The sequence below is a fragment of the Bos taurus genome, chromosome 9 (genome assembly GCF_002263795.3).
Source record: "Bos taurus isolate L1 Dominette 01449 registration number 42190680 breed Hereford chromosome 9, ARS-UCD2.0, whole genome shotgun sequence".
NCBI lineage: Eukaryota > Metazoa > Chordata > Mammalia > Artiodactyla > Bovidae > Bos > Bos taurus.
In genome coordinates this window covers 95,165,982-95,187,915 of record NC_037336.1, presented here as the reverse complement: position 1 = coordinate 95,187,915, position 21,934 = coordinate 95,165,982, and the positions used below count along the sequence as shown (strand labels likewise).

Genomic DNA, 21,934 nt, shown 5'->3' with positions numbered 1-21,934 from the left:
AACTGTTCTACTTAGAACATATATTTTTGTAACATAAATAGGATCTAAAATATGGCATAATGTAGATATCTGAAACAGAAGTTATAGGGAAATTCCAAGACCCAGCTTTCACGTTTCACTCTGCCCTGTTATTATCCACAGCATGTTAAGAATTTAGCTTTTTCCCCTGTAAGCTTAGCCTAAAGGTGGTGGAGGAGAGCAGTTTGGAAATGAGAGGTATGTAGTGTGGGTTTTCATGATCCACTCTAAGTTCCCAATACTCCTTAAAGTGATACGAAGTCTCTGTAACATAAGGCAGATGCCCACCCCAGGGCATCCTGACTCTCTGAAGATGGGAACCAAGAAACTCTACCTATTGCTGCTTGGTTTGTAATAGAGTCGCATTGCCTTATTTGACATTGAACTCTCTAGATCTGACTTGACTTTTCATCAGTCTTCGTGCGTGTGCTAATTCGCTTCAGTCGTGTCCCTGTGGACTGTAGCCCACCAGGGTCCTCTGTCCATAGGATTCTCCAGGCAAGAATACTGAAGTGGGTTGCCATGCCCTCCTCCAGGGGATCTTCCCAATCTCGGGATCGAACCCACGTCTCTTACCTCTCCTGAATTGGCAGGCGGGTTCTTGGCATGGAGAAGTGGGCAGGGGAGGGCAGGGCCGTTGGCATCCGAAAGGATGATGGCTTTGCCTGAGGTGCTCGATTGTGCTGGGTTAAATTCAGTTTCTTGACAGATATTACCTACAGGGAACTTGGAGTCTTTCTTACTGTCAGTCTCAGTCTGAATATAGAACTTCCTGCTGGAGGAATGACCATTATCACAGGGATGCAGTCATCTAGAACTCCCTGATGGACGCCAGGAGACCAGGGGAAACCAACGCAGGCATCCCCCTGTCCTTGTAGTCCCAGGAATAGCGCCTATCCGTGACTCAGGAAGCGAGGCCAGCACTTTGACCTCGTCAGGAGTTGTCACGAGTGGACTCTTGTAGCCCTAACGTTTGATGGTTTTATTATTCCTATTACTGGGCAATAAGAGGCTGCTATATTATCCTGGTTTTGTACAGTTTTACGGAAACTTGAATAGAATGCGAGTTTGTGTCTGTCTTACCCATGTGTCTCAGCTGGGTGGTTGTGCTTCAGACCAGTTGATGGTGTGTGGAGTTCTTACTGCATCGCCTGGCAGTTTGTGTTCTGATGAATTCCATAGACTTCTTGTTCTACAAGATTTGTGGAGCTAGAGGGCCAGTTTTCTTTGGCATCTGGAAAGTTTTCCTAAGCCTAACCAGCCAGTTTCTTCACCCGGATTCTTTTTCTTCTTTAACCTTGAAAAAGAAGACAGGAGATAACGATTGGGTACAAGTGGCACAGTGCTAAAGAATCCACCTGGCAACGCAGGAGATGCAAGAGATGGGTTCGGTCCCTGGGTCGGGAAGATCCCCTGGAGAAGGAAATGGCAACCCACTCCAGGATTCTTGCCTGGAAAATTCCATGGGTAGAGGAGCCTGGTGGGCTGCAGTTCATGGGGTTGAAAGAGTCTGACATGACTGGGCACAAGCACACACACATACTTTATCTTGAGTTTAAAACTTAAGATACAGGGGAGCATGAAAGGAAGGAGTAATAATAAAAATTATCATCCATTGGTGGTCAGGTTTGCCATAGGGTTATATCATTAGTAAGATGTAGTCAGCCGTTCTTCCCACCTTCTCTAAAGGTCAGTAAACCACGTGAAGTCAGGTGTTAAGAGCTCGAGCTTACACGCGTGCCTCTGGAATTGCTGAATCCAGCTTGCCTTCAGGTGCAAGGTGACTTGTAGCCACTGCTGTTGGTGGCAGCATTTTAGAGCCACCCCTGCCTCCCTCTTGACTGACAGTGTAGTTGATGTCTTTGCCACTATGCTCAGTATCAGTTTACTGTGGACATTACTCCATTTAATGAAAAATGTGTTTTAAGGCCACATTTCTATTTTACTCATCTTCTCTCTGTACAGTGTTTTCATTTTTTTGACATACTGGTTTTTGTTTTGACCTCTCTATGCTTACAAGAATGGTGTACCACACAGGCGTTTTCTCAACTGCCTTTCATGAACAGAACACTAGACACTTCTAAAAAAACTATATGCTTATTAGAAACTGTAGCGATGTAAAGTATGGTCATCAGATTTTTAATGGCAACTATTTTGTAGAATTTTGTTTATAATAAACAGTGTTACTGGGGGCAGCACTGAACATCTAAGACAACCACTTCATTTTATAGAAACAAAGTTGTCTGTAACGTATCAGCCATTGCCAAGACCATGTGAGGAGGATGAGTGATGTGGCCTGAGAGGAGCTAAACAACGAAAGATCACTTGGCCTTTGGGGCTTTCCGACTTTGCTTTCTAAGTTGGCTGAATTCACAGGTCTGCGTTTCTACACTCAGCTGATTCCTTAATCAGGTTTGCTGAGCTCATGGTAATGATTTACAGAGGGTAGTTATCTGTTAGCCAGCATTTGTAAATGACCACTGTGTGTCATAGCTAACGCTGGGACTTAACTGAGTTGGAGTATTGTTCATGGAGATTGATTTTTATCTTAAAGGAGATCAGGCTGCAAAGAGGACTAAAACAGGGATTCCTCTGTGGAGACATCTCATTAAGAAAACCTGTCTGTGTGAGTTCAGTTCTAGTACTGAACGAGAGCCTGCTGCTGCTGCTGCTAAGTCGCTTCAGTCGTGTCCGACTCTGTGCGGCCCCATAGACGGCAGCCCACCAAGGCTTCCCCGTCCCTGGGACTCTCCAGGCAAGAACACTGGAGTGGGTTGCCATTGCCTTCTCCAATGTGTGAAAGTGAAGTCGCTCAGTCGTGTCCAACTCTTCGCGACCCCATGGACTGGAGCCTACCAGGCTCCTCCGTCCATGGGATTTTCCAGGCAAGAGTGCTGGAGTGGGGTGCCATCGCCTTCTCCGGAACTGAAGCCTAGTCAAGAGTACTTTCCTGTGGTGGAGGATCAGCAGTAGCCGTCAGTACATTAACCTTGGGGGCTTCTCTGGCCAACCAGTGGGTGACACTTCCAGTGTGTGTGTTGGGGGTGCCGGGTGGGAGGAGATGGATCCCAGGTGCTCAGGGCCAAGAGCCCAGGGCGCAGAGCAGAAGCAATGTTGTGACAAATTCAGTGAAGACTTTTGAAAGTGGTCCACATCCTCCCCAGCAACAAAAGTTAAAAGGAAACAAAACTGGGGTGGGGGGAGCCGTTAACCTTGCCAAAAGAAGCTGTGGCTCCTGCATGTTCAGAGTGCTAGCCAGGCCTCTTTCCCCAGCCGGGCTGCCTGGGTGTGGCCTCTCTTGTGAGCGGGGCAGAGCGGGGCCCACCCAGCCTCCTGAGTCAGCACCTCTGGGCCCGGGGCCCAGTAAGCTGTTTCAACAAGCTCTCCAGGTTAACTCTGCGGTGCATTCAAGTTCGAGAACCCCTGGTGGAGCATGGGGGCCCGGGGGGAGCAGCCTATAAGGTGTGGCTGCTCCTGCCTCCTCTGTGCCCAGGAAGCAGGCCTGGTGTGGCCTCAGCGAACGGGCCCTGGAAGGGTTTAGGGGGTGACTCCATGAAAGGAAAACACAGAGGTAGTGTTGAAAAACACAGAGGTAGTTAAGGTTGAGATAAAAAAAGATTTTGGGCACTTCATTGAATGCTGGCGATGGTGTGCTCCACACCATCGGAGTTAAGTGCAAAACAAGACTCTGTTGCTGCTTAAAATTTAGAGAAAGAACTTGAGTTGCTTGGGATACCCCTGAACAAGAGAGCCTGGGTTCTCCCTTCAGCCCATGGGAGGGCTGCTCCCTCTGCCCACCTGCTCCTGGTCTGTACAGGGAAGGGCCTCATAGGCCTTGTGGCCTCCAGCGCCAGGGCGCCTCGGGGCGGGCAGGAGTCAGTGCTTTGTTTGGCAAGCTGGCACCTTCTTCCTGAGAACACAGCTTATTTTTATTTACAGCTTAAATGACACAGTACGACTGAAGCGACTTAGCAGCAGCAGCACACTTAAATTGCATTTTGGTTTAAAAAATGCATTTTCTTTCATCTTCACCCCTACATTTTTTTTAATCCATTTGAATACCACATTGACCATCGGATCAGATCAGATCAGATCAGTCGTTCAGTCGTATCCTACTCTTTGCGACCCCATGAACTGCAGCACGCCAGGCCTCCCTGTCCATCACCAACTCCCGGAGTTCACTCAGACTCATGTCCATCAAGTCAGTGATGCCATCCAGCCATCTCGTCCTCTGTCGTCCCCTTCTCCTCCTGCCCCCAATCCCTCCCAGCATCAGGGTCTTTTCCGATGAGTCAGCTCTCCGCATGAGGTGGCCAAAGTACTGTCTAGTTCAAATGACCTGTTTTCCAGCTGTTTCATATATATCATCACCAAAGAACATGGCAAGCAATAAGGAAGGTCTGCAACCCAAAATATCCACCAGCAGTGAATAGACAGACGAAAGGGATCCAGGTAGCGGAATATTACTTGGTAGTGAAAAGGGGGGAGTGCTCATACATGATCCAAGGGATAAGTCTTGAAAACATGAAGTGACAAAAGCAAGACCCCAAGGACCACGTGGTAAAATGATTCTGTTTCTGTGAAGTGTCCAAAATAGAGAAGTCTGTGGAGACAGAAAGTAGATTCTTGGTTGCCAGGGCTGGGAGGAAGGCGTAATGGGAGTGACTGCTAGTGGGCATGGGATTTCTTTTTGGGGTGATGAAATGTTTCTAAAATTAGTGGGGTTGGTTGCATAACTCTGAGAAGTTAGTAAAAACCACCGAAGTGCACGTTTTAAATGGTGAGTTTTATGGGATGTAAGTTATATTCTAACAAAGCTGTTGTAGACTAATGATTCAAGGATGAAAAACCAAAATACAGTATCATCTCAGTAATTATTCAGTACGTGAACCAAAATAGCACCTGAAGAAGATTTTACAGTTCGTTTCACGCTCCCGGGCTTTCGTTCTCCCATTTGTGGGAGAAATTTTACCAGACAACTTCCTGTCAGAGCCTTTCTAAGCATTTGAAGGCTCTTATCCAAATATTTGAAAACTGTGGAAGCTGCTGAAGTGGCACTTTGAAAGAGGGCGGGGATGTTGAAACAGCCGCTGACATTTTAAATGATTAAGAAAGGTCAGGCCCTCGGCGTAATCTTGGTGGTGCTTAGATAGTTGTGCTCACACTAATTTTGAGTAAATGCAGGTGTGATAATATACGGATTAATCTGTTATTGCCGAGTCCACTGCCTGCAGTCCAAACATTCAAATGTTACTATTTGAATTTCCCTTTCTGAGTGGGTTTCCTGATTCCGGGTATATAGTAAAATCACTGCAAACTTGTTTCCCCTGCAGTATTCTGGCTTCTAAATCACCTGAACTGGGTTGGTCTATTAAGATGTAAAGCAGCTGCTTGTTTGTGAAAGATCTGGTCTTGAAATTCTCCTTCCTGTCTTGGTCTTCAGTACGGTGTGAATTTATTTTGTAAAAAGTGTGGCGGGAGAGGTTATCTTTCTTACACCGAGTTTAAAGTAGTTCAGGAGGAAGTAGACATTTCTCATGAAAAATTGCAAGACTAGATTTCCTTACTAAAGTGAGGAGAGATTAGTGACGGGGGTAATTTGACAGCCAGAAATTGAGCTTACACATATACGGGTTACAAGTAAAATAATAGTATTTTATGGTCAACTCTCTTCCGTATCTCAGACTCTTAGAAGGCATTTTAGATACCACTTTGATAAAATTACACTGAGAAGGCTCAAAAATCATGTTTTCCAAAGTACTGTCCTGGAATTTCACAATTTGCATGAATACCGTATACTCTCAAAGCCTTTTGATTAACTAAACAAAGAAATCAGAAACCGAGAGCCTCAGGCTGCGCGACCTCAGAATACTGCCTCCCCACCCCCAGGCCTTTTCCCCTCTCTCGAGGTTCAGTTAGTTGTGCAGAAAGTGCCAGCCACGGGGCGGATGGTGCAGTGTCGGAAGCCACTCCTGTCGTTAAGCTGTAGAATGCAGAGTTGGAAGATCCTTACAGATAAGTCTTCATTTTACGGCCCACTGAGCTGGGAATGCCTCCCCCACACTGGGGGCTGGGACCGCGGGGGCCGGGGCGGGAGGAGGCCTGGGCTCAGAGGCAGGTCCGGCTGTCCGCCTGCCTTGTGTTCGAGTGCCCATCTGCTGGACAGAATGAGCCAAGGGGACGGCAGGTTTCAGATTGGGGTTTAACACCTTTAATTCCTTATTGGGAAAAGAGTTGTCAGTTGCATTGGAGCAACAGAACCTGTACTGTATCGTGTGTCTGGTTGGAGAGGAGCATCCCCCTCTTTGCGCATGTGAAAACAGGTGTGAGCTTCTCCTTTGTCCGTGAAAACAGTCTCCCAGCCGGCTCGTGATTTTCGTGATTTTCATGTGAATTTACCACCCCTCTGCGTGCCTTGCCAGAGGAGGAGCCAAGGTGCGTGAGTGCTCAGCCCTGTTCACGTCTTTGCACCCTGTGAACCGTAGCCCATTAGGCTCCTCTGCCCATGGGATTCTCCAGACAAGAATGCTGGAGTGGGTTGCCATTTCCTCCTCCAGGGGATCTTCCCCACCTAGGGACTCAAACCCAGGTCTCCTGTGTCTCCTGCATTGGCAGGCAGATTCTTTACCACTGAGCCACCTGGGAAGCCCCTAAAACACATTATCTTACTTTAAAATTCTGACCTAGTATACAACTGTTTAAAAGAGTCTCATTATTGTAGAGTGCTAATGTGATTCCCATATTGAAACTGACTAATGAATTCCCATTATACATAGTGGAGTGTGGTTAGGTCTGGTTCCTTTAGGTTCACCTCATTATTGTAGAGTGCCAATGTGACTCCCATGTTGAAACTCACTTATGAACTCCCAATATAGATAGTGGAGTGTGCTTATGTCTGGTTCCTTTAGGTTCTGACATTTTAGAAATCTAATTGCATCTTCATGCCATAGCTTCAAATGGAGTAGCGTTTGAAGGAGCAACATGAATTATTAAATTTATCATCTACGCCAGCCACATGGTTCTTTGTGTGTATATAAGGGGTGAGGGTACCTGGACAAAATTAAACTTTTATCACTGCTGCCCCCTTCAGACACAGCAGAATGTTAGAAAGGGTTTCAGCCTGGGAAAAAACACTGCCCTTTTGGGGATAGATTTTAAATGACTAACTGCACACCCGCACCGCACATTCCTATGGGATTTTGCTGCCTTCAGAGAATATCGCCTTTAATAAAAGTGTGTGATCTGGGGGAGAATAGAAAGGCAGTAAAGATGGCAAAACACGGTGGTTTTCTCTAGTCTGCGAGTCTTTTGGGTTTGCGTGGTGATGCATTTAAGCCCTGGACCTCCGCTTCTCACGGGACCGTTCTCACGTTTGTCATGTGAAGCACGTAATCCCACTGTATTTCCGTGGCGCCACTGCAAACACAAGAGCTCGCTTTTTCCAGGTACACTTAAAACAACCGATTATATCAGGGAAACCGGACAGGATAATAAAGAGGAGAGTTGGGACGCCAAAGCCCGATTTCTTTAAAACAAAAAACAAACAAAAAAACAACCCTGGATAAGTGGACCAAAACATGCAGGTGAATGGTCCCAATCTTCTGAGTAAACGTATCACTTTAAACTGTGAAAGTTCACGCTATATTTCCGCATTGTGACAGATGTGTAAAGTAACACACTACTGATGGAGCATAAGCCCCAGCCCCTGTGAGGGGTGTGAGGAGGCTGGGGGCGCGTCAAGCACACACACGTCTAGTCCTGCAGAGCCGCTTGGGCTCATTCACGTGGTGTTCATGAGTGTCTGGCTGTCATGACTTCTCCTGTCTCAACCTTGGTCTCAAGATGGTTGACTGTGTGCCGTTAGTGAAACATGCATACACTGATCACAGTTACCTTGACCTTGTGCTTTTGGGGGTTGTCTGAGAGTGTTAGTGCCTCCCTGAATTCGAACTGGGGCCAGTTAGCTGTTCCTTCTGACGGGGCTGGTGGGGAGACGCCTGCTTCCCGCTGCCCGGCCCGTGGTCAGAAGAGCCTTGCCCCCTCTCCGGCTTGCCGGCTGTGTTCCAGGTCCTGCGCCAGATTGCATGATCACCAGTGTGCTGGACTCGGGAAAGTTCCTAGAAAGATCAGGCCAGGTGACACTTGGCACCGCGTCCCGGAGCTGCTGAGGGTGATTTTAAGTCCTGTGGCGGGAAGGGCAGTTTTTGCAGGTTGCACAGACCCTCCTGATAACACTTAATTTTTAAGAAGTTCGTTTTCTATGTATCACTGGGTTGTCACATCTTAACCTTAGTAATAAGTATTCATTTTGCAGATTATTGCTTTTTCAAAGAGTTGTGTGAACTTTGAGTCAAATGTGAACCTGTTCAGAACCTTAAAATAGCTTCCCCTCCCCCCTAAATTCCTGTTAATAAGTTTGCAAAATGGTTAAACATGGTGTGGTGATCACTTTTTTATGTTAATTATTAGCATTGGTCTTAGGAGGTGACTTTTTTTCTCTTCCTCAGATTTAGAGGTGATCAAGGTTTAGAAGTTAAGAGTCTGAAGTGTGAGCCTCTGGTCTCTTGTATTCATCTCAACCGGGGTAGAAGCTTTGGGCCCACATCGTCTGGTCGTTCAGTCTCTGAGTCAGTAAATAATAGAGAAAGGCCTGTGAGGTCCAGCGTTGGTCAGCGCCCATCTCCCCACTGTAGTCTCAGGTGTGGCATCCGCGGTAGGCTTCTGAGTGTAACCCGGAGCTGCGTTTGTTACAGAATGTTTGCGTTTGGGGCTGCTTTTCACATCTCTCATATGTGCCCTTGGAACCATAATTGAGAGAGAGAGACTTGCTTTATTTTGTGCTTCATAACAGCCATTTCGTGACTTCTTTAAAATATTGCTGTCAGGAAAAGGAAGAAACTTGGGCTTTATGTTTTGATAAACTTGAAGTCTCTAAAATGTGCCTAGTCTTGCTTCTTAGTAAACTTCATTTCTTGAATGTGTAGACTTGAGATTGGAGAGGAAACTTTTTAAAACCTGGAGCATTGTGCCTCCTTTCTCTATGTTATGTTGGGCAGAGACCCTTTAAGACGGACTGGATGTATGTATCCATCATCACAGTTTTGAGCCTTAGGGAAAAAACTACGTGAACAAAAATTAGTCTTTACGACTTCGAGTCTATGTATCCAGCCAGGGCCTCACCACCGTTCAGAACTTACGTCAGGAGGCTAAATAATACAGTTAATCTGTGTCCTTGTTACATTTCCATCTGAGTGGGACAAGTTTGGAATATATGTCTATCTGCTGTTTCTGTATTTCACTTGAAAAATGGTGAGAAGCAAACATTTCTTAAGTACCATAGTTGCTGTGAAATTTTCCTCCAGGGCTGTGATATAAAGTAGATAGATTTGTATGTTTTTCATATGCTAGCGAGTTCTGGGTTTTTTCAAGTGATAGATTTGAAAATTGCCTGTAAGTAAATGTTTTTAAACCACCAACTGTATGGCAGCTTCGATGACATTTTTCCCAGCCTTCCTGTCCTGGTAATGCTTCCGTGTTTTTCCTGCCTTCATAACTATCCTTTTGGATTCCTGCACAGCACTCTGTCCTCCTGGGCGTGTCTTCAGCCATTTGCCCGCCTCCCTTCACTGTTGAGGTCTCTCAAGTTGCTGTACATAGCCTTCTCTCCTATTACCTGCAGACTTGGTGTGGGTTCCCCAGGGGCGGCTCCCCGCCCGTGGGGCTTCACAGACCTGTGGGTAGGGGTCAGAATGTGAGATGGTGTGTGTGTGCAAAGTGTATTAACAGTCATCAAAGTATCTTTGTAGAAAAACAGCTTAGACCTAAGTGTGAGTGTGCTTTTTTTAAAGCCACGAGGACACGTTTGAATCCAAGCTGCATATGTGTGCAGAGCTGGGGGTGTGTGTGTGTGTGGTGACAGACGTGAGCTCAGATGTGGAGGCTGGGTGTGTGTGTGTGGTGACAGACGTGAGCTCAGATGTGGAGGAGGAACACTCTTGCCGCGTTGCTCGGGACCTTTGGGTTTCGGTGGAAGACTCGGGCTACATCTACAAGAACACCCGGTTAAGCGTGATGTGTTTTTTTTTTTTTTTTTTTTTTCAGATCAACGTCCGAGTGACCACCATGGATGCGGAGCTGGAGTTTGCCATCCAGCCAAACACCACAGGAAAGCAGCTTTTTGATCAGGTTGGTCTCTGCGCACTTCAGAGGGTTCCCAGTTAGAAAAGAGCATCTGAATCCCTTTGTTTGCTGAGCACAGTCATTACCTCCATCTGCAGCTTGCTCCTCTTGGTCGAGCTGACCGCCAGTGGGACCCGTGCTCCCCAGGGGTGCTCCCTGTCCACAGTCCCTGAGGAGAAGGGATCCCATGCAGTCTTCCTGAGCCAGGGCCTCACCTGCGAGCCCTGCCTGCTGCCTCTCCCACGGGGGTCTCCACAGTCCCCCTGGCTGTTTCCTGCCACCTGGTGCAGGGCGGGGGAACAGGGCACAGTGAGGAGCCAGGCTAGCATCTCCCAGCCCTCCCTGCAGCTGCAGCATCCCAAGCCCCTCGGGTGCCAGCATGCACCTCTCCCTTTTAACAAGAGCAGCGAACCACTGTGAGGGCCATGATAATTCTTCGATGGAACAGTTCCTGAGCTTTACGCAGAGCGAGACCTACTTTTCCGGGCTCCATAGATTCTGCGCTGGGACTGAGGGCCCAGTAGGGCGACAGGGCTGGGCTGGGTGTGTGCATTCCCGGCCACCTGCTCCGTTGGCAGCCTTCCTGAGAGGCCTTGCCGGTGGTCAGGCGCTGCTTCGCACCCCAGCACCGACCTGGAAATTGGAGTGGAGTTTTGGCAAATGTAGAAGCTGGAGGTGACTTACCGGGGTCTGGTGGGGTCTCCCTTTCATCGTCCCCGAATTTCCCCGAACCAGTGAGCAGGTCTGCCCAAGGGCTCCGCCAGGTGCAGGGCCGGGACACTGAGTGGACAGGACGTGGCTTCCCGCGGGTCAGACCCAGGCCAAGGCTGCAGTTGGTGGATGGAGCGGAAGGGCTGGCAGGGAGCGGGGATGGCTGGGCCACGTGGGGCTTTCTCCCGCGGCCTTGAAGCTGCTCAGAGAGGAAGGCGGGGCAGGTTTCCTATCCAGACCTTGAGGTGGAGGGAGGTTTGGCTTGTGGGGAGTTAGAAACTAGCAGTGAGGGGGTTGGAGGAAACCTGATCTGGGAACCGGCCTCCTGCACTTGCTGCCATGGAAACCAGACCTGGAGCTTCACCCGAGTCTCGGGGGTAAGCCCTGATGGGGGTCAACACGGCCTTTGTGTCTTTCACAATGAGGAGTCCCGGGTAGAGACCTTCCTCCCCTTTTCTGGGTGTGTGGAGGGAGCGGATGAGTGGGTCTGTCCCTGGCCTGGCAGTGAACAGACGGGGCCTCCAGCAAGCATCCGCCCCCTCCTGCCAAAGCCAGTGAGGAAGCAGGCTCAGGGCAGACTTCAGTATTGATATCGGATTTGTCACTTGCGGTGTGTACAGTCCTCTTTCAAGTTTGATAGAAGTCATATGTTTGAAGAATGGTAACCTTTTTTTTTTTTTTTCCAAGGCTTAACATTACGTGTCATAGAATTTATACAGCAAAATCCTAGGACTCGGTTTTGGTGATATTCAGCAAGTGTCCACAGCAAATTGCTTTTGGGCTTCAAGGCACAAAAATAACCAGCGTGGGACTCTCTCTCTGACCGACCACGGGAGACTTTTTTCCCTAGTACTAGAGAGGATTTGTCCCAGGGACGGGGGAACCTGGTGGGCTGCCGTCTATGGGGTCACACAGAGTCGGACACGACTGAAGCGACTTACCAGCACCGGAGAGGATTTGAAACGGAAACTCTCCCTATGACCTAGGGCTGAATTCTCCCTTCCTGTATCAGAATTTCACATTTCTGGGGGTGGTTAGAGTCACTCTCGGCACCTGTAAAGCTGAGCACTCCCTCATCCCTGGAAGCTTGCTGCCTCTGCACGTGGGCACCCCTGGTGGGAGCAGCCACACCTGCGGCACACACACCTTTGCTGGTGACCCCGTGTGTCTCTGTGTGCCCCCTGCAGCCCACCGGGCTGTCTTTACTCTGGAAGCTGCGATGGGGGCCAGAGCAGTAAAGGTGACATTATAAGCTTTGTTATCCCTAACACTGCTGAAACGTGTATGAAAGCAAGTGTTTCAAGGACTTCACTGGCGGTCCAGTGGTTAGGACTCGGGACTTTCAGTGCTGTGGGCCCAGGTTCGATTCCTGGTCAGGGAACTAGGAACCTAGACACCATGTGGCCTAAAATCAAAAAGGACTGAATGGTTGGTGTCTGTTGGTAACAGGCAGCGTAGGGGAGGCTGCCCGGTGTGACGAAGCCAGCGCCTTGCTCTTGTGGAGGGTCTGCTGCACCACGTGGCAGGGCTCCCGGGCCAGTGCTCCTCCAGAGAGTGCCTCGTGACAGCTCAACCCCCGTCCCTTTCCTACAGGTGGTTAAGACCATCGGCCTTAGGGAAGTGTGGTACTTTGGCCTCCAGTATGTGGATAACAAAGGATTTCCTACATGGTTGAAACTTGATAAAAAGGTAAGTCAGAGTTAACTATTTACAGGCTATTAATTGGGTTTGGTCTACTCTGTTGACATTGAAACTCTGTCTTTTGTTTTTTGTCCCTTTCTATTTGTGTAAAAGTCTTTATAGACAGAAAGGTTGCTGGTTTCAGGTAAACGGGGATAGTGGCTGGAAATTAGACCCTGGTCTTTCTCCTTACCGGAGTACGTGATGCATAATCGCTTAGTTGACCTTAGTTTTGTTTTTTTTTTTCCTCCCCAACGAGACTGTTAATCTTAAAAACCATGAATCATCCAATGTTTTGTAAGTCTTGTTACTGCTTTGTTTGGGCCTGTGATAGAGTTCCTTCCAACTCGACAGTCTGGATAATTCCATTAACAATTACAAAGAAAAGCAGTAAGCTAAGTGTCTTTTCTCCAGACCGTTTCTCCCTTTTCTCCAAGTCCTGCTTTCCTCCCGTATTACTGCACCTGGCAGGAGGGCAGTAGGAGGCATGCAAGAGCAGGGGAGGCCGTGAAGAATTACGGAAAGCGAGGCCGTGGTTCTGGGCTGGCCCGGCCCTATGGACAGAGGCCAGATTCACGGGTCACTTGGACAGGCCCTGGGAGTTACAGCATCGTTCCCCCTTCCCCGCCCCCCGCAAACCAGGGCTGGGGCTCTTGTGAGGGCATCACAGGATTCTCACCTGCCTTCTGTCTTCCATGCTAAAAAGGTGACTTTCAGAGTCACCATTACCTTTTGAAAACTGGCCTGCCAGACCCTTTGAGCCAGTGGTTCAGCTTGTGCCGGGCTGGCGGGTCTCTGTCTGTGGATGGACCTTGTAATGAGGGTCTGGCTTCCACCCACCCAGGTGTCCGCCCAGGAGGTCAGGAAGGAGAGCCCGCTGCAGTTCAAGTTCCGGGCCAAGTTCTACCCCGAGGACGTGGCCGAGGAGCTCATCCAGGACATCACGCAGAAGCTCTTCTTCCTGCAAGTGAAGGAGGGCATCCTCAGCGACGAGATCTACTGCCCGCCCGAGACCGCCGTGCTCCTGGGCTCCTACGCCGTGCAGGCCAAGTTCGGCGACTACAACAAGGAGCTGCACAAGGCGGGGTACCTCGGCTCCGAGCGGCTCATCCCCCAGAGGTCAGCCGGTGGGCCTCGAGGGTGGCGGGTTAGCAGGGTCAGCAAGCAGGGCTGGTGGGGGGTTGGGTTCTCTGGACTCCGTCAACAGCCCCCGCTGCAGCGCAGTGCTCCCCCAGGCCCCGATCCCCACCCCCGAATGGGGCCTGCGGCAGAGATACTCAGCAGGGCGGGGCCGTCCTCACGGGCGTGACGTGGCTTCTTGGCTCTCCCTGGTAGATGATGAGTTGGCCCCTGTTAAATCTCTTTTATTTACTAGTGGTCACATAATTGACCCCTTTTGGAAGAAGAGGCTGCTTAGAATAAAATACCTTTTCAAAATTTTTCCAGAAGACAAGGCTCTTCTCATTCCAGGTCCTTAATTGTCCAGTTCTGTTAATTGTCAGAAATGTTGCATATTAGGAAGTAGATGGTTTTATTTGGGAGAAAAAAAAAAGTCACCATTTGGGTGAGGCTGGGCCGTGGCCGGTCACTTGCCTCTCCCAGCCTTTGGGGTGATTGACGGCCCTGTGCCCTCTTCCTTTGCCACCCAGAGTCATGGACCAGCACAAGCTCACCAGGGACCAGTGGGAGGACCGGATCCAGGTGTGGCATGCAGAACACCGCGGGATGCTCAAGTGAGTGCCAGGCTGGGCTCTGTCCTCTCAGGGGAGACTCTGGTTAGGGTCCTTCAGGGGACTCGGTGACCCGCTCGGAGCCGCTGGTGGCTGGTTCCTGGCAGGGAAGGTGTAACAAGCTGCCAGTGAGGTTTCTTCTTAAAGCCAGGTGTTCAAGGAAAGAAAAACTTGTGTCTGAGATGCTTCAATTTCATCCTGGGGGCCAGAGCGTTATTCACAGACCATCAGGCGCGCTGTTTCATTCAAGGTCCATAAGGTGGTTGTCTTTAAAAGGGTGTCAGTGTTGAAAAAGATCCCGAGAGAGAAACAGTTGTTATTAAAGAAGCACCAGAGGGGCGTGTGGGACGTCTGTCCTGTCGTCGTCCTTTCAGGCACTGGCAGCAGCTCTAATGATGTCCTGGCCACTGCAGTTCATGGGCAGTTTGGGCCTCGGAGACCGTGTGTCCTCGGCCTTTCCTCTCTGAGGCAAGCATCTTCTGTGCTCCTAGTGAGGTGGATCGGGGAGGGCAGAGGCAGGGCAAGCTCCTGGGGCCCCCTGAGGCATCACGTGGGCGGCCAGGAGACAAGATCATGCCCAGCGACGAGGTTTTACAGGGACGTCCTCTGCGTCCAGAGGAACCAGCGTGATCCAGTTCAGTCCTTTGCTAACATGTGAAGGGTGTCAGCGGTCGGCGTCCAGGACGCCTGGGGGTCTGCTCGGGTCACAGGCTGGCAGACGGGCCGCGGGGGAGGTGCTGGTGTAACAGCCGCATGCGGCTCACGCCCGTGTCCGCTCTCCCCACGTAGGGACAGCGCCATGCTGGAATACCTGAAGATCGCCCAGGACCTGGAAATGTACGGGATCAACTATTTCGAGATAAAAAATAAGAAAGGAACAGACCTTTGGCTCGGCGTTGATGCCCTTGGACTAAATATCTATGAGAAAGACGATAAGTGAGTCAAACTTTATATTATCTTCTGTTGGTGGGGTATTTGGGCCTGGAAACAGTGCAGGGAGTGGCAGATACGCACGTGGGTTACTGTCAGAGTGTTTACCTAGCAACTGATCGGCCAGCATCTGCCGCTTAAGGGCTTCGCGGCTGTGACGTGGCCGTGTGGGAGGTTGGTTCAAAGGCGCGTGTGCTTTCTCTCCTGTTATTTCTCTCTCAGCCTGTCTATCAGCCCATGTAGCATGTGCTGAGGGGCCCAGCAGGGGGACCACCAGTCCATGACCTCACAGGCTCTGGGGCTTGTGAAAGACAGAGCTGCAGGAGGGCACCCCGCCCCCTCCTCTGAGGCTGCCCACAGCTACCAGCTGGCAGTGGTGGGCAGTTTGAGGTTTGTGCTAATCTGGCCAAGAATATTTGTGATCCTACTGAGATCTTAAGATTCTGTAAACAATAGCTTTTATGTACAGACAATTTAGCTAAATCCTCAACTTGTGGGAGGTATCCGATTGCCTCTCAGAGTGTTAATGTTTGTTGACTGGGCTCTTCTGCAATGCAGGGCTGCCCACCCCCCGCCACCTTCCTTTGCCCATCCCTGTGGTTACGAACTCTGCACAGATGCCTTTTTCCTGCCAAGGAGCTGGATTCACAGAATAAGATTGTTCTGACTGAGCGAGGGCGAGTTTTCCACGGCAGGTCCCTGCTCCTTGGTCTTGGAGTGGCAACTCCCCCGTCTTACCTGCTCCCATGTTAGTGGTCTCTGCGCTCCCATGCCCCAGGTATGCTGCCCCCCACCCCCCACGATCACGAGCAGACCAGCACTGCTTTTAACAGACGATGTTGTATGTAGCGTGGTTTGGTCACTCAGTGTGTCCGACTCTTTGCGACCCCATGGCCTGTAGCCCGTCAGGCTCCTCTGTCCATAGGATTCTCCAAGCAAGAATACTGGTTGCCTTTTCCTCCTCCAGGGGATGTTCCCAATCCAGGGATCGAACCTGTTTCTCCTGCCTTGGCAGGCAGGTTCTTTACCACTGAGCTGCCAGGGAAGCCCAGTATCATCTGTAGAATCTGCTGTAATCCCAGCATGCTTGTCAGAACCCAGGGTGCAGAACCCTTGCTCCTGGGGGGTGGGGTCTGTGTAGGACACTCCCCGCCCCTGGGCCGAGCCCCCAGAGTGGATGGAGGAGCGCCGTTATCCACCCACCAGAAGGCGTGGTGTCAGTCAGACGACTCTAGTTACACTTAGGCTGTGGCTTGCTTAGCAGAGGAGCGCAGGGACTCATCTGAGGACCCAGAAGTGAGTCCCTGAGGACTTGCGATGCACTCCTTCCACTGGACCCAGACGTAACCAGCCTGGATGAGTCAGGGTCTCAGGACCAGTCCTAGGGGAGCACCACGGCCTCATGGTAACATGCGTGGGAAACCGCCTCTGCTCTGAACTTGGCTCCTGAATGAGCAGATCTTGTAACATAGCCACAGCCAGGGCTGTCCCAACAGGTTTTTCAAGCTGCAGGACACTGCCAGGGGCAAAAACTTGCTGCTGTCAGCTCATCAGCACGCCTTCCCACCCACATAAATGCCCATTTCCTCCGAGGAGAAACCTGAGTGAGCCGCTTGGCTCCCCCAGCCCTGCCTCCCCTCCGGCTCCCACCCACCCCTCAGCTGAGCTGTGGAACGAGTGGCCTCCCTGAAGAAGACCCTGGGGGGTGTGGGGCGCGTCTTGCTGCCCCCCGCTCTTGCGGGCAGGTCCCTTAGTTCTTCCGTAGTCAGAGCTGTGCTCCTTTGAAGCAAATACTGACAAGTCCCTTCCTCGGATGAGCAAGTGATTGTGGCTGGGTCTGAGGACTGTGGTGACAACGCTTAGCTGTGGTAAAGTTGTGTTAAAGGCTGACCCTCAGCCGTGGAGCTGCCGGTGGAGCACCATGAGGACCTGGAGCGCTGCTCAAGGGAGAAATCTGCTCTGTCCAGTGCGTGTTGGGTGATAGAGACCTGGTGCACCTTGCAGATACGGGCTAAGTCACTTCAGTCGTGTCTGACTCTCTGCAATCTCATGGATTGTAGCCCTCCATTCTCCTCCGCCTCTGGGATTTTCCAGGCAGAAATACTGGAGTGGGTTGCCATTTCCTCCTCCAGGGGAATTTCCTGACCCAGGCATCGAACCCGCATTTCCTGTGGCTCCTGAATTGCAGGCAGATTGTTTACTGCTGAACCACCAGGGAAGCCCTGCAGATAAGCAGGTGTCTTTACTGAAAAGCTTATCCTTTTTGGTATTAAACATGCCGGGATGGGGGATATTTCTTGGGGTCCCTTTTCCATTGTGTGTATAACAGTCAAGTGGGAGCGCGTAGGGCAGGAAGCACTTGTCTTTCTGTAAACCCTTGATTCAGAGAGGAGAGGGCGTGGGGTGGACTTCGGCTGCTGACGCCGGCGTCAGCCTGGGGCAGGGAAGGTTGAGATTAGCTGTGTGGCCTCTTCTGGCCAAAAACAAAACCAGAAGATCAGAGGAGCCTGATCTGCCGTGAGCTCTTGGGCCTTCTGGAAGCCCTCTTTCCCCAGCCCCGTCCTTCCCAGAGCTTACTCCTTGGGGCCTCTGTGTGTGGGTCGTGGCTGCGGCAGGAGGGGATGGGGATGAGATGAAGGCCGGTGTCTCTCCCCTTACATTGCTCACCCATGCTTGTAATCACACATCCTGATTTCCATTTCTGTTGATGAACGTTAGAAATGTTTCACCCATTTAAAAATACATAATTCTTTCCAGTTTCTAAAAATTTTGCTCCCGGGCAGGTATTCTCTTCAGTGGGGAGGGGCACTGGTGTTACATCTTTGTCCTTATTTATCTTTGATGACTTACCTGTGTATCCGAGGAGAGCAAAAAGGGATTTTATGATTCGTGAGTTTTGTGGATTCACAGGTATATCAGGATCACCATTGTCAGACCATCCTCTCCTTTCTGTCTTTGGTACCCCAATTTGAACACAAAACAGATTTTATTTTTTGAATAGCTAGGTTTCTGACACAAGTTTGTTTCCACAAGGACCCCTCCGGAAAGAGTTAGAGCACCGCTTGGAAGAGGTTTAAAAGCCCAGCTCTGATTGGCCGAGAAGAGAGTTTGGACACGTGATTGGGGGCGCCTTGGTGGCTGTTAACGTGGCAGAGTGGGCAGCAGAAACAGGGTGCTGGGAGTTTTCGGATGCTCCGGCCCTGCAGAGAGGGTTGGTCCCTCCTGATGGGGAGGGCAGGGCCTGGTTAACCGACTTCCTCCACGTAGAGGTGTGGGCAGACCTTTAGGCTCATCCCTGCCCAGGGAGGTGACTCGGTGGTTCTGCCTGCTCTTCCCCGTCTCTGAGGCCCAATTTTGATCTCAAGCCCATCCTCCCACCAGACCTTTCTAAACTTCTCCAATGAAAATTTTCAAATGAACTACAACACAGGAAGTATTTTACAGTGAATCCCACGTGCCTGCAACCAAGGTTCCACCGCTGGCATTTAACCCCTTGCTTTGTGACGCCTCCCCCTGTCCACATGTCACTGCCCTCTGTCCCCACACCCTCCTCTACATTTTAAAGTAGATTGCAGGCATCTGTATACTCGCCCCAAAGTGCCTATTAGTTACTAGAGTTCAGTCTGTTTTGTGGCTTCCCAGGCGACTTGGTGGTAAAGAATCTGCCTGCCAGCGCAGGAGACGCGGGTTCGATGCCTGGGTCGGCAAGATCCCCTGGAGAAGGAAGTGGCAACCCACTCCAGTATTCTTGCCTGGAGAATTTCATTGACAGAGGAGACTGGCTATAGTCCATGGGGTCATAGTTAGACACAACTTAGCGACTGAGTAGTAGTATGGTTTTTTTTTTTTTAAGTAAAAATTTAAACGAAATTCACAATTCTTGAGTGCTCATTTGCTGATACTAGACACACACATGCCTGTAAACTCCTGTCACAGTGTGGAACGTCATCATCACCGTCTGCTTCGTGTTTTGAATTTTTTTTTGGCTGTATCGCACAGCACGTGGGATCTCAGTTCACCGACCAGCGATCTAACCTGCACCCCCTGCATTGGAAGCTCAGTCTTTAACCACTGAACTGCCAGGGAAGTTTCCAATTTAAATGTTTTTAACCATTTTTTCACTTTGAAACCATTTCAGACTTCAAAAAGTTTCCAAAAATAGTTAAGTGCAAAGAATTCCCATATGCCTTTCCCCAGATGTTGTTCAGTTGCTCAGTCGTGTCCGACTCTTTGTGCCCCCATGAACTGTTGCCCACAGGCTCCTTTCTCCATGGGATTTCCCGTACCTCCTGCCTTGCTTGGCAAGTGGATTCTTTACCACAGAGCCGCCCGAGAAGCCTCTCCTCACGTGTTAGCATCTCACATAAAACAGGGTCCAGGTATCACAGTCAGTGTGTTCACCCTGATACTCGATGCTCTTAACAGTCTGTGGACTGTCTTCCCATGATTTCAGTTGTCCACTCATGTCCCTTTTCTGCCCAGGATCTGCCTGGAATCCCACCTACATTCAGTCGCCACCCTTACCTCCCCGCCTACCCCCCACCCCCAGTCTCCTTCCATCTGGGACAGTCCCACAGTCTGTCTGTCACAGCCTTGACACCTGTGAAGAGTACTGACATTGACTCTTGAGAAAATCCCTCACCTCGGATCTGATCCTGTCCCACGATAAGATCTGAGGTTTGCACTTTGGGCAAGAATCCCACAAAAGTGCTGCCCTGCCCTACCATGTGGCCTGTGATGTCGGAAGGTCCTGCTTTTGGTGTTGACTTGAATCTCAGGTCAAGGTGACATCTGCCTGGCTTCCTGCAAAGACACTCTCCTCCTTTTTGGGATCAGTAAGTATATTTAGGGGAGAGTCCAGTGAATATCCTATGTATTATACTTGCATCTATTAATTTACATCCATTGTTGAGACTTGCATGAAACAGTTATTACTGTGGTATTTGAGAAGTGATTTTTTTAAAGATAATCATTTTGTTTATAGATATTAATGGAATTCTACTGAAAGAAGCCACTTTCTCCTCTCCATTTATTGTTTAGTTACTGATATTAATATGGACTCGTGGGTATGTGTTATTTTGTTGCTCAGATTGAGATTTGCTTTTTGGAGCTCCTTTGAGTTGGCTCCTATGCCCTCCTCTGACCGCAGATTTTCAAGTCACTTCTTCCTTTCTGGCACCTCCAGATGTCTCAGACCCTGCTCCAGCCCTGGGATTGGCTGTTTCTCCAAAGAGCTCTGATTCCCTGTTTTTCTCGAATTATACTTAAAAAACATTTTTTTATGCCTAAGTAAGGATAGACTTGGGTTTCCCAGGGGGCACAGTGAGTGGTAAAGAATCTGCCTGCTAGTGCAGGAGACATAACAGGTGCGGGTTCGATCCCTGGGATGGGAAGATCCTTTGGAGTAGGACATGGCAACCCACTGCCATATTCTTTCCAGGATAATCCCATGGACAGAGGAGCTACAGTCTATGGGGGCACAAAGAGTTGGACATAACTGAGCATATGCACAAAACAGACTTATAAATCGTTTAGGAATCTTCTCTGTGGGTCTTTTTCTGTTTGTGTCCTGTAAGTAAACTCAAAGAAAAAAAAAGAAAAACCTTTGTCGGCTTACAATTATGGTCAAGAATTAAAGGAGGCTCTTTAACTCAAAAGTGAGTCAGAATTTTCACGTTAGGTCCTCATCTTTGTTCTAGAGTCACGTTTATGGAGACTCTAAATTGTTACATGAGGTTTTCAGTCGTACAAGGATAAACTTGGCAGGTACAGCAGAAAGCAGAAGCTGGAGGCTGTGGAGACGGGTTGCTCAGCTCTTGAGAGAAACATGCCTGTCTAGCCTGAAGGTCCGAGTTTTCTGTGTTAGAAACTGTTTGGAGAGACCCAGATAAAACTAGGAGCCAGAGACCAAATCACTGGCTCCTGAAAGTCCAGGGCGTTGGAAGCCTGGTCCACAGTGCTGACTGTACGGCTGAGGCTGGTTCCAGCACCTCGCCCTTCCCAGCACGCTGGCCATGTGTTCTGGAGCAAAGTGTTCTGAAGCAGCTGATGCCTGCCTGGTGTCTCTCCTCCACGGCTTTTCAGTGGAAGGACGGAGGCTGACATCCATGGCAGGGACAGATGACGTGCCGAGTTCCTTTCCAGTATTCAGAGGCCTGTAAACAAAATGACTTTAAGTGATAGGGCTTCCCCAGTGGCTCAGCAGTCAAGAATCCACCTGCCAAGGCAGGAAACTTGGGTTTGATACCTGGGTTGGAAAGATTCCCCTGGAGGAGGAAATGGCAACCCACTCCAGTATTCTTGCCTGGGAAAGCCCATGGACTGAGAGCCAGGTGGGCTACAGTCCTTGGGTTTGGCAAAAGAGTCATTCATGACTTAACTACTAAACAACAACATTATATATTTCATATATGATGATTAACTGAACAAACTCCCTGTGTGCTTTTTTGAGTGCCGTGAAGCATGTTAACCAGATGTATTTGGGGCACTGGTGGTCTTATAGGAGAGCGCTTACAAAAGGACGCGTACCAGGAGGGCTTGGCCCTTAGACCACAGCCTGGCCAGTGCCCTGACTCCTGGGTCCCAGAAGAGGCTTAGGTGCCCTCTCCCGGCCTTCAGAGGCCACCCCCACTGCTTTGACCCGGCTTGCGTCGTCATAGCGGGACTACGTTGCCCATCTGTTTTTG

General features: G+C 49.8%; 1 protein-coding gene across 2 annotated transcripts in view; it reads left to right on the top strand.

Annotated features, from left to right (window-relative positions):
* EZR (ezrin) overlaps positions 1–21,934 on the top strand; it is a 45,971-nt gene that overhangs the window by 14,334 nt on the left and 9,703 nt on the right. For both annotated transcript variants that reach the window (NM_174217.2, XM_010800726.4), the window contains 5 exon segments: positions 10,120–10,203; positions 12,502–12,597; positions 13,433–13,707; positions 14,238–14,321; positions 15,108–15,254. In NM_174217.2, the coding sequence (NP_776642.1) occupies positions 10,120–10,203; positions 12,502–12,597; positions 13,433–13,707; positions 14,238–14,321; positions 15,108–15,254 (686 nt within the window).